The 12,478-nt window shown below is 37.7% G+C and overlaps 1 protein-coding gene across 2 annotated transcripts in view; it reads right to left on the bottom strand.

The window, feature by feature from the left end:
* Positions 1 to 12,478, bottom strand: part of slc9a7 (solute carrier family 9 member 7) — a 65,867-nt gene that overhangs the window by 34,483 nt on the left and 18,906 nt on the right. For both annotated transcript variants that reach the window (XM_053227973.1, XM_053227976.1), the window contains exons 11-12: positions 12,234 to 12,345; positions 10,365 to 10,518 (exon numbers count right to left, since the gene is read on the bottom strand). In XM_053227973.1, coding sequence (XP_053083948.1) covers positions 10,365 to 10,518; positions 12,234 to 12,345 — 266 coding nt within the window. The remainder of the gene's footprint in view (positions 1 to 10,364; positions 10,519 to 12,233; positions 12,346 to 12,478) is intronic.

Here is a 12,478-nt window from a genome sequence, read left to right on the forward strand (position 1 = left end):
CAGACCTACGACAAAGTGTTCAAACACTTTACAAATCATAAATCCTGGAAATGAAAAAGACTGAAATAGGAAATATACCGGAAATGTTTACATACAGTCAGGTCCATAAATATTGGGACAGTGACACAGTTTTGGTAATTTTGCCTCTGTACACCGCCACAGTGGATTTGAAATGAAGCAGTCAAGATGTGACTGAAGTGTAGACTTTCAGCTTTAATTCAAGGGGTTTAACAAAAATATTGCATTAACCGTTTAGGAATTACAGCCATTTTTTACAGAGTTCCTCCATTTTCACAGGCTCAAAAGTAATGGGACAAACTAATATAATCATAAATATTAGGATTATTTTTATTACTTAGAGGTAAATCCTTTGCAGTCAATGACTACCTGAAGTCTGGACCCCATGGACATCACCAAATGCTGAGTTTCCTCCCTTGAGATTTGCCAGGTCTTTACTGCAGCCATCTTCAGTTGCTGCTTGTTTGTGGGTCATTCTGCCTTCAGATTTGTCTTCAGTAAGTGAAAAGCAGCTCAGTTGGGTTGAGGTCGGGTGACTGACTCGGCCATTTAAGAACATTTCATTTCCAAGCTCTTGGGCTGCTTTCACAGTATGTTTTGGGTTGTTATCCATCTGTACTGTGAAGCACTGTCCTATCAGTTTTGCAGCATTTGACTGAATCTGAGCAGAAAGTATAGCTCTGTACACTTCAGAATTCATCCTGCTACTTCTATCAACAGTCACATTATCAATAAACCCCAGTGACCCAGTTCCATTGGCAGCCAAACATGACCATGCCATAACACTGCCTCCACATGTTTGACGCCCATGCCATAACACTGCCTCCACATGTTTGATCAGAACTGGTCAGGCTTTTTTTAGAGGTTTTTTAGCAAAGTCTAATCTGGCCTTTGTGTTCTTGAGTGTTACCAGCGGTTTGCATCTTGAGGTAAACCGTCTGTATTTACATTCATGAAGGTGGCTCTTGATTGTAGACTTTGACAATGATAGGCCTACCTCCTCCAGAGTGTTCCTGACTTGGCTAGATGTTGTGAAGGGGTTGTTCTTCAATAAGAAAAGAATTCTGCAATCATCCACTTTAGTTGTTTTCTGTGGTCTCCCAGGCCTTTTGGTGTTGCTGAGCTCGCCAGTGCATTCCTTCTTTTTAAGAATGTACCAAATTGTTGATTTGGCCCTCCTAAAGTTTCTGCTATCTCTCTGATAGGTCTGTTGTGGTTTTTCAGCCTAATGATGGCCTCCTTCACTTGCATCAACACCTCTTTGGATGGCATATTGAGAGTTCCCATGAACAGCAACAAATGCAAATTCAACACTTGGAATCAGCTCCAGACCTTTTATCTCCTTAATTTATCATGATATAAGGAGGAAACAGGCCACAGCTGGCCATGAAACCTTATCAGTCAATTGTCCCATTACTTTTGAGCCTGTGAAAATGGAGGAACTCTGTAAAAAATGGCTGTAATTCCTAAACGGTTAATGCAATATTTTTGTTAAACCCCTTGAATTAAAGCTGAAAGTCTACGCTTCAGTCTCATCTTGACTGCTTCATTTCAAATCCACTGTGGTGGTGTACAGAGGCAAAATTACCAAAACTGTGTCACTGTCCCAATATTTATGGACCTGACTGTATAAAGAAACTTGATTGCATTATTTATTGTCAGAATTGATATTTATTATATTTTGTACTTCATTATAATTATTATATTTGCAATGTATTTGCATAAACTGCATAACAACTGATTTAAAAAGTTCTAGTGTAAGTCTTATTTTTAACTATGTACTTTCTGCTGTATTTTTTAAGGTGCTTCAGCTAAAAAAATTACTCAAGCTGATACTCCAAGTTTCGGTATCAATATCAGCTGATTCTCAAGGTTTCGGGATCGATATCAGCTGATACTCCAAGTTTCGGTGCTGATATCGGCTGATACTCCAAGTTTCGGTACTGATATCGGCTGAAACACTGAAACAGTCGCACAACTGCACTATCTGGTGTCACTGCGTCTGGTTCCTCTCAAAGTTTCTTCCTCATGATGTCTCAGGGAGTTTTTCCTTGCCACCTTCACCTCTGGCTTGCTCATAAAGGGATAAAATGCATAAATTTAAAATTTATATCCGGAATTTGTATATTTCTGTAAAACTGCTTTGTGACACTGTCCATTGTTAAAAGCACCATACAAATAAACTAGAATTAATTTAGAATTATTTAGAACTAAAGGTTTCAATATTGTTATTGTCTGATACTCAAAATTTCAATATTGTTATCGTCTGATACTCAAAGTTTCAGTGTAAATATCGGTTGCAACTCAAAATCGGTGGTATCGGTGGTATCGCGCCATCTCTGGTTAATTGGACGGAGATTAAAAACGTTGTTTGTTAGCTCTCCTGCGCTGCTCGGCGCCGCTGTGTGTCACGTTCACACAGTTTGAGCAGCAGGTCAGTAATGCGGAAGAAGTTAGAAAACATCCGGTCTAAACACGTTTATTATAGCGCAAATAAAAATACATGGAGTAACAATTTTACGGCTTCGACACGCTTCCCTGTGCGTAACACAATAAATGAGTTTGCATAGAAAAACACTTGCTTTAATGCATGCGCACTTGTGGCTTCAGCTGTATAAATCAGCAGATTGCATCTAACCAGCAGCCACAGAGCTGCAGGAAACAGTGATCATCTAAAGTGATTGTTGTGTACTGACGCACCAGGAAGTGCAACATTGGGTCTGTGCAGCAGCGTGTCCTCTTTATAAACGCTGTAAAAACAACACGAGGGCTGCATGAAAGACGCCGATGCAAGTAAGTTAAACAGGCTGTACGATACGTGTATGCTAAATATTGTGTAAATGAATCATCAAGAGGTGTAACAGGAAAAAAAAAAAAGTGTAAGAAAAAAAAAATGTGTAAGAATAAAACACTTCATGTCATGCTGTTATCGTAAAATAATCAACGTTAACGTTATTCAACCCTGAAGCGGATTATTTTCCTATAACAGCAAGTCATGAAGTTTTATTCTTCTTATACCACAGCGATTTACCAACTTTTTTTATTTATTAAAGAACGACACGTCATACTTTTTATCCGTTTATACGTACATTTACACTTAGTTTCACGCTGTTCCCTCAACATCGTCTCTTTTTTCTGTCTTGACATTAATTAGACCAAAAAAAAAAAAAAAAAAACGCAGATTGTCATGTTACAGAGAAGTGGCAAAGAAGCGTAAACTCCTCTGTCCTGTTACAAAGCACTGAAACTGGAGACTCCTTCCACAAATGTTACATAAACATCTACTCCACTTTAATGTATTCAGCCCTTGTGAATAATCTGTTACTATAAAAACTATAACGTATTAGAAGGAGAGAATTAATACAAACCTGTGACTAGCAGCTGTATCTTTTTTTAATATATATATAGAAATTGAATCAACACCTTCTGACCAATCAGAATCGAGAATTCAACAACACTCGGCTGGGCGATATGATGATATAATATTGCACTTGTGCTAAACTATGTCACAATACACTTTTCTGAGCTATCGTGACATCTTTTTTAAAGGTTTATTTTTAAATACAACACTACTGTTTAGCTGGCAAACCCATATATCGTGATACATATCGAAGATCGTGATATGAATCGTATCATGATACGATATTTCGGTTATATCGCCCACCCGTACTGCCAGCCCAGTGAGACGATGTCAACTGATGAGATTATTTAAAATGCTAAACAATGTCTAAGTTAAATAATCTTTTAGTCATTTTATAAACTGTATTAGATAGACTTCATATATTTTGCACTGTAGATGAGACGCTTGCTTTCCAGATGCAATAAATAAGTCTCTTTTTATATTGTCTGTGTAAAAGATCTTCTAGCTTTGGCAGTGAATACATAAGCGCTACGTGGAGACAGTGTCTATTGCCGAATGGTCAAGTCATACACACACACACACACACACTGTTTCTCTCTCTTTCTCTGAGCAACATGGCACATAACATGAGCAGAAACCAAAATAGTTTCCATCTTGGTTACAGTGACTCACAGGAAGACAAAACACCGGGTACGAAAGGAAGGACGTTACAGATTGAATTCAGAGAGCCGGCTTTGACGCAGGCAAAAGGATTATCTGCTTCTGGGACAGAGCGGAAAGCTGGAGAAGACATGAGCCGTGCATTATGTGAAGAGTTTTACATCTTGTCTCATAGAGAACAGAGTAAATCAATTATATTAAGCGCAAAAACGTTGATTATTTAGATCTTTTCTTCGATCCAATTTTTTTACTTTATAACCCTTGCTGATTTTTCTTTAGGGAGAAAATAAATCTCAGAAGCACTTTATCTTTGGCTCGATTTTCACTTCCTCTATTCGGACAGAAAACAGAACGCAAAGTTCATTGCTCAGGAAGCTCTTGAGCAACCAGAGACGATGTCGAGTAAACAGATGCTCAGCCCTGCTGTCACCCTGCTGTCACCGTGACGCTAAGATGATCCGCAGACGCTACTGTATCATGTCCAGAAACGCTAATCACTGTAATTTGTGACGAGTAAGCAGCCACAGGATCAGACAGTAGTAAACAGTAGTATATATATTATATATATATATATATATATACACTGTATGTCCCTAGATTAGCAAGGATACATATAAGGTACAGGTGGACGATATGACAAAAATATCATATCTCGATACTTGAAGACATTTGCACAATACAATATATTTGTGTGTGTCAAGATATTTATTTGAGACGCATCAGTATCGATACTGGTATTAGGTAGCACTCCAGTACCAACATCTGATATCAGGTGCTTAGTGTACATTTACTATACGCTAATTACAGCGATCTGGAACTATTTTATGATTAAATGATCAGTGATGTGCGAAATTATCAAGAGGAAGAAACTACAGCATATAATACAAGTAACTATGATTAAAAATAACTTTTTTTTAAATTGTGTTTAATAGAGTGGTGTATTTAAAACACATGAGAGAGCGAGCACTTCACTTCAGCGAGCACTGAGACATGCAAGTTTCCTTTCTCCATGGTCTACACTTTAATTCATGGTTCCTTCTGTTTTTTTTGGGTTTTTTTTCCGCTGATATTGCTCTTTACGCTCAGGTCAGCCAACCAACACAATCGATACCTGCGATATCTTGGAAATGTGTATTGTAGCACAATTTATCTCAATACCGATATTATATTATCATATCGCCTTAAATTAAATTGCTAGCAAATATCACGGCCGTTCAGATTACAGTTCTCTTTAGCGCAGAATCAGCGCAGGGACAAAAATTTCTATTAAAAGCTAATTTATCTTTCTATCAAAAGAAGCTTTACACGCCTTCATGCCATCATTGGTCAAGCTGTCGTTTTACCTGTATTTCCGGGTGAAACGTTGTTGCTTTTAAAATCAAGTCATGAAGATATTTTATTCTTGTATTCTAGGCCAATGGTTCTCAATATTTTTATAGACAAGAAGCCCTTTAACCATAAAATAAATTCCATGATTTATTTCAGGAACATTATTTAGATTTATATTAATATCAAATAATGTTCTTTGGAGCCAAAGAGCTTTCACTTCCTGAATTTTCCACATCATCAGGTCTGAGTTGACTTTGGTGCTTGGACCCCTAAATATAACAACTTTGATAATGCGGGTTGTGATTTCCATCACTGACTGTGAAAAATTAAAAAAAAAAAAAAAAAACACATTACAGATCCTCTGGCTACGCTTCACAGATCTCAGGATGTAAATCTCAGGATGTAGCGTTTATCTTCACTACTCAGCCATTAAAATACCACAGCGATGAATCCTGAGATAACGACTTCTCTCACAGACGTTCCACATCATTAAACGTAAGTAAAAATGGATTAAAAAAAAAAAAAAAGGCGCTGAGTGTTGCTTTTTAATAATTACAAACTGTAATCATTAGCAATCTACTGCTGTATAAGAGGAATAAAACACTTCAGGACATGCTGTTTTTGGAAAATAATCAGCTTTGTAGTGGTAACAGTCACTCTGCTTCATCACATCAACCTGTCACTGATTATTTTACTACAAGAGCACAACACACAGTGTTTTATTCCTTACTTAGCAAGCCATTTTTTTCATTTAAGTCCTTTTAACAAAGAGTAACGTAAAACCTGACAAGAAAAAAAAGCAAAAATAAAAGACAAAAATAAAATGCATGCTTTCAGACTAGCATGCCCTGCTGTTTACTGCCCCGCCCACTTTTTTGTGACGGACAGCTACGATTCTTCTGCTGTTCTAAACACATACAAACACTCAGGACTTTCAGAAGCGTCTCTCAGGCGCAGGATAAACCCGGCTTAGCCGTGTCCGACCTCCTGCAAACCAAAAGACGTTTTGTTTAGCAAAGCCCCGCCCCCTCCTGTAGCATACGCCGGCTTACGGACATCAACACGAGCTGTTTAGTCCAAGAAGCATCTGTCATCACCGCCACAACACACCGTAATCCTCTTTAGCCCAGCTACACTTATTAATAGGTGGCCTACAGGAGCTGCTGAGAAAGCACGAGCGCAGATAAACAACTCTCCGTTCCATCGCGCCCGAGTCTGCAATCCAGTGCCTCCTTATCTGCCCGTGCGCTGTGCGGATTATTCCATTCAGCCCTCTGCGCCGTTCCTGATGGAACAGTCTGAATGCTTTCACGGTTGACTGAACATCTGAAAATGCCAGCAGGTCAATCATTCGGCGATGGAACTTTTTTTTTTTTTTTCTTTTATAGATTTTCCAAACTGTGATGTGTTCGGCTCCAGAGCACACGCAGGACCAGGCCTGTCGCTGCCGGGCAATTTTAGCTGAAGATTAATTGCTGTGCACACATTAACAACTTATGACTTAAAGCAGTGGAATAATAATAATAATAATAATAATAATATACACATGTTGTATTCATTAACACTGAGAAAATATAGTATTCTACTGATTTACAGGGAAATCATTAAAGACTGTAGATTTGTTTGTAAAAAAAAAAATAAAAAAATTAACTAATAAAAAAAATAATAAATTAATTTTAAAAAATGACATTTTCCATAAAGCCTTTGTTTTGAGCTCTTAATATTTTATATGTAAAGCAGTTTGAGATTTGTAACTATTTCTGATAATAATAATAATAATAAGAAGAAGAATTTAAGTAATATGTAATTTAAACAATAATTATTATGATAATTATTAGTAGTAGGGGAAGTATTTAATTAATTATGAAGAGATAAAACAAAAACAACAACAATAATAATAATAATAATAATAATAATAATAATAATAATAATAATGTGAAGAAGAGGAAGATGAGTAATTCTCTCCTCATCATCATTTTCTTATTGTTTCAACAATAAGAATTTAAAGTATTTAATTAATAAGCAATTATTATGATTATTAGAGATAGAGATTTTTATTAATTATTAATAACTAACAAAACAATAAGAACAAGAAAAAGAAGAATAATTCTTCTTATTATTATTATTTTAATTACCTTTTTATAACAATTTTCACTACTTTTTGCAGAAAACCAGTAAATATTGCTGATGTATCTTATCTAAGCTGGTATTATTAAAAAGCCACACAGTAATTCACTTTCTTGATCTCCAGACAGACCTTCCTTATTTACTTAAAATCGATTTTCTATAACATGTAATGATGCAAGACTCGCCATGCTCATAAAATTACTATTTGAAACAGAATCGATTTAATTATAACTTCTGCCTTTGGGCAAAAGAAAACATGACAATTCAAATAGATGAACTGAAACACAGAAGTTGTAACTGTACGTATGTAATCCTGGTTCTCTGAACCCCAGAAAACCATCAGGAACAGTAAGGATGCCCTGGATACCCTCGATGCGCATACACGCATGCAGACACCTGCAACAAACTCAAGAGTCCAGGTTCTGGAAACTTCTACCTACGTGAGGACATGCTGTCGCTGGAAAAATACTCAACTTCAGGATGGTAACAGAAACTCCACACCACTCCATCGTTGATTATTTTCCTATAACAGCACCACATATGCTGCTTTATTCCTTACTCCCTTCCTAATCAGGTGATGATGTAGTAACTGTCACAGGTCTATACAGGATAAAATCCCATAATGCACTGCAGCAGGTCAGTGTATGCAAGTTCCCCACACAGACTGCTTGTGAAAATATTCATCATGAATAAATGTCAGTGTTAACAATGAAGTGCTCTCCAGTCAGCCTCTCTTTCCCGCTCACCCTCTTTCTCTCTCTCTCTTTCTCTCTCTCTCTCTCTCTCTCTCTCTCAGCTCGTACATCACCATGGAGAACACACAGGGGTCACGCAGGGGTCGTACGGCGCGTTTCCTGCACCCTCTGCTGGGCGCTGTGGGAAACCGAGTACAGAATGGCATGCAGATGCCGCGTTCATGACCAAGTGGAAAGAGGGAAGTTTCTGACTTCCGAACAGGAAAGATCCGTCTGTAGCTGTGATTCTGTGACATCACTACTCTCCAGCGTCACCCAAATGAGGATGGGCTTCCTTCTGAGTCTGGTTCCTCTCAAGGTTTCTTCCTTATATCATCTAAGGGAGTTTTTCCTTGCCACAGTCGCCTCAGTCGCCTCAGGCTTGCTCACTAGGGATAATTCTGTCTAACTTCTAGGACTGTTTGCATGTTTTTTGTTTCTTATGTTCTGTAAAGCTGCTTTGAGACAATGTTCATTGTTAAAAGCGCTACACAAATAAAATTGAATGGAACTGAATCACTTCAACATGGCAGAGCTCACAGTGAAAAGTAAGACCAGCAGCGTGATTTAAGGTTATAAGATTTAAGGTTATAAGTTTCTGTTTATGTTTGAAATCGCTAAATACTTTTACTAATACTTTGATAATTGAAAGGTTTAATTCGCTTTCTGCAAGATTTTTTTGATCAAACTGCTCTTTCATGTCGTTTTCAGCACCATTAACAGTGACTTATCACATTCACTTTAAAAATGAACTGAGCACCAGTCAAACAACTCTTTACTTCCAGTTTCTGTAGACGGTTTACTATGAATATTCGTTTTATTTCCGACTTCACACGGCTGAGTTCGCTTGAACGCTCTGATGGGGGAAGTAGGAGGTTCCGAGTTGGAAATTTCCCAGTTGTTCTGAACGCAAGCGAGAGAGAATAATTTCCTGCAAAATTTCCTGTCCAAGTACACGTCAGAAAAAACACAAAAGCACAAAACATCTCTTTACTTCATTGACGCCAACGGGACACAATCCCGTGACATCAGCTTGGTACGACTGATGATAGCGTCCAGAATCTCCTGTTAGTTCCAACGATCGCGATGGCTATCAAGCTGAACGATTTAATGTTTGTTGATTGAAAAAGTAAAAAAGTGTGTCGTATTTCGTAATACGCATTTTCTTTTGTATCCTATATGAACCTTAATAACCTGATTTCAGAGCAGAGCAACACAACATCTTTCTCTGACGTGTCTTAGCTTCTCGAACAAATAACGCTCTCAAAACATGAGATTTAAATTAAGGAAATGAATCAGCGTGTTGTTTATCAGAGCGACTTCACGCTATAAGGATTCAGTAAGCATATCTGCTGCTGTTCGCCACAGAGTACGTGTCATTTACATAGTTTTATTTACATTTTACGCACATTTAATTATAGCTAAAAGCTTTTACAGACTTATTTACAGACTTCAGTTTTGCAGCATGTCTGTACTTGTTAACGAGTTTAAAAAACAAACAAACAAACAAACAAAAAAAACGATTTCAGCTACAGCCGACTCCTAGCTAGCTATCTTTTTTCGCTGTAACGATGTACATGACACTTGTTAAGTAGGTTTGGCCACGCCCCCTTTTTCCTCCCCTCTCAGAGCCACAAGCGATACTTTAAGGGAGCACGATAGGACGATGTCACACATCACACACAACAAACATCTCACAAACACGGAGATCGATCTTTCCAAAGATCAATCTTTTTTTTTCCTAGCTTTTCCATGGGAATACTTTCAACATTTGTCCTAATTTTTGAGATTTGTATTTAAGGCTCTGATTTTTTTCTCTGTATTTCTTTTGTATTTAAGGCTCTGATTCTTCATATCATATCTTGTAACGTCAAATAATGTGTTTTTAAAGGTAAATCTTACCCTTAGAAAGTGTAAAACAAAAAATGTAAAGTCATTAAATACACCACAGCGCTCCAAGCTCCATATCCGTACATCGTGGCTGTTGTCTGTGCTTACGCTTTCCCTTTGTTTGCAGCGTTAACAGAAACCGAATCGATTTAAAGACACCACCAGCAGACTTGCGTCTCCAAAACTAGCCCCACTTAGCATAAAATCTGTGACCCTGGCGGCCATTTTGTATCTGAGAGTCTGACCTGATATGCAGCCAGGACAACATGGGCGTAGTTCCTCCACCGAACACCCACACGGTGAAGAAGACGATGAGCAGCGTGGTGGTGAACATCGTCTGCCTTGCGTACGTCGCCGTGTCACGGATCGCCAGTGCAAACGCCATCGCTCCTCGCAGCCCTGAAACCCACACACAGGAGTTCATACACAAACTACATCTGTCACCTGTTATTACATCACCTAATCGTTATTAGGGCTGCCACAATTCTCAGCAGAGAGCGTCAATCTGCATTAGTTTTTCCCAGAATGCACTGCTAACCCATTCAGTGTATATCTCATTACAAAATATTAGCTGAGCTGCGCTTTCTAGCTACTTTGTGTTAGCAAAATTACCTCTTCAACAGTAGCTACTTGACTGTTGTTGCTAGCCAAGTTCACTCACAAGCTAGAATAACTATTCTACATGCAAGAAAGCTAACATTAGCCTAACTGTTATACTGTATTATTGAAAGCAGTAACAGAGTTTGCCTGTAATCTAGCTAACATGAGCTAACTTTTGTGCGATTTAAGCTAACAGAGCTAGCTAGCAATCTCCTAATGACTACATTACGTTATTAAACCCAGCAGCCTATTTACTTCAAGTTAGCTAATGTTAGGCTAACTATTATATTGTGTAATTAAATCCTTCAGTTAATTCACTAAATATGGTAGAAATCTAGCTAATGTTTTGTTACAAACAAAAATAGTAAACTATTACACTGTGTGATTAAAATCTTTAGCCAAATTCACTAGCCAGCTATCTAGCATTATACTGTTATACTGTTTATTAAAACTCACAGCTAAATTTGCTAGAATGTTAGCTAACAATAGGTAAGTTATTATACTGTGTCATTAAAACAACTAACTAAGCTAGCTATAATGTTAAGCTGACTATTATAATATGGGAACTAGGTGCTATGAAGCTAACAGGCGCCAGGCTAACTGCTATACTGCGTTATTAAAACCAAAAGCTAGCAAGACCTTTGTGTGATTCTAAGCTAACAAGCTAGCTAGCATTAGCCTAACTACTATTTCGTTCAATTAAACCCAGTAGCTTAATTTGTTAAGAAGCTAGCTATCTTAACGTAAGTTTCAGTGTTTTGTTAAAATAAACAAATAAATAAATAAAATAAATAAAACCAGATGCTAAGAAGGTAACATTAGGCCATCTTTTAAATCATGTTATTTAAAAGAAAGAGCTATGTTTCAACAAGCTAGCTAACATCAGATAAACTACTGTGTGATTTAAAGTAGCAAATCATTTCACTAGCAAGCTAGCTAACATTAGGCCATGATATATTAGAACACTACCTAACTATAACGCTAGGAAATCTACTACATTGTATTATTAAAACTACTGGCTAAGTTTGCTAATAAGTTAGCTAACATTAAGCTTAATGTTATAGTATGTAAATAAAACTAGGTTGTAAACTGCTAACATTAGGCTAACTGTTGTTTTGTGTGATTAAAATAAGTGAAACCCAAAAGCCATGTTTGCTAGTAAGCTAGCTAGCATTAGTCCAACTGTTGCATTGTTTAATAAAGAAGTAACAAACAAGTGTTAACATGCAGGAGAACAGGGAGAGATGAAATCAAATCTGGTTGCTTTGCTAGCTCTCTGATGGTGGAGAATTAGCAGGAGAGCGGTGCTCCACCCTGAGCTCGGCTTTTTGATGACTCATTTCCCATTTTAGGTCATGATGAGCTCCATGAGGGTGATGAACCACGGAGAAAAGATTTAACAAGCTGATGCCTGCCAAAGGACTAACACACACACACACACACACACACACACACACACACACACACACACACACATAGAGCTTGGCCGCCGTTCAGGAAAGATAAGATGATACCTGCGAACATCATCATGTGCTGGAAGTTGGCACCGATTTTGTGTCTGCGTCCAAGGTTCAGCAGGAAAGACAGGGGGTAGATGTTTGAGGCTCGGCCGATAAAAATGGCGATCTGGTGAGCAGGATGGAGTTAAAGAAATGCGCTTCAAAATGGATATTTTAACAACAAACCTGACCTTCAAGAGTTTTAGCAGTTGCTTTGTTTTTTTAAAGCAGCACTGTGTAATGTTTAGTGCCCTCTGCTG

The sequence above is a fragment of the Pangasianodon hypophthalmus genome, chromosome 2 (genome assembly GCF_027358585.1).
Source record: "Pangasianodon hypophthalmus isolate fPanHyp1 chromosome 2, fPanHyp1.pri, whole genome shotgun sequence".
NCBI classification, from domain to species: Eukaryota; Metazoa; Chordata; class Actinopteri; order Siluriformes; family Pangasiidae; genus Pangasianodon; species Pangasianodon hypophthalmus.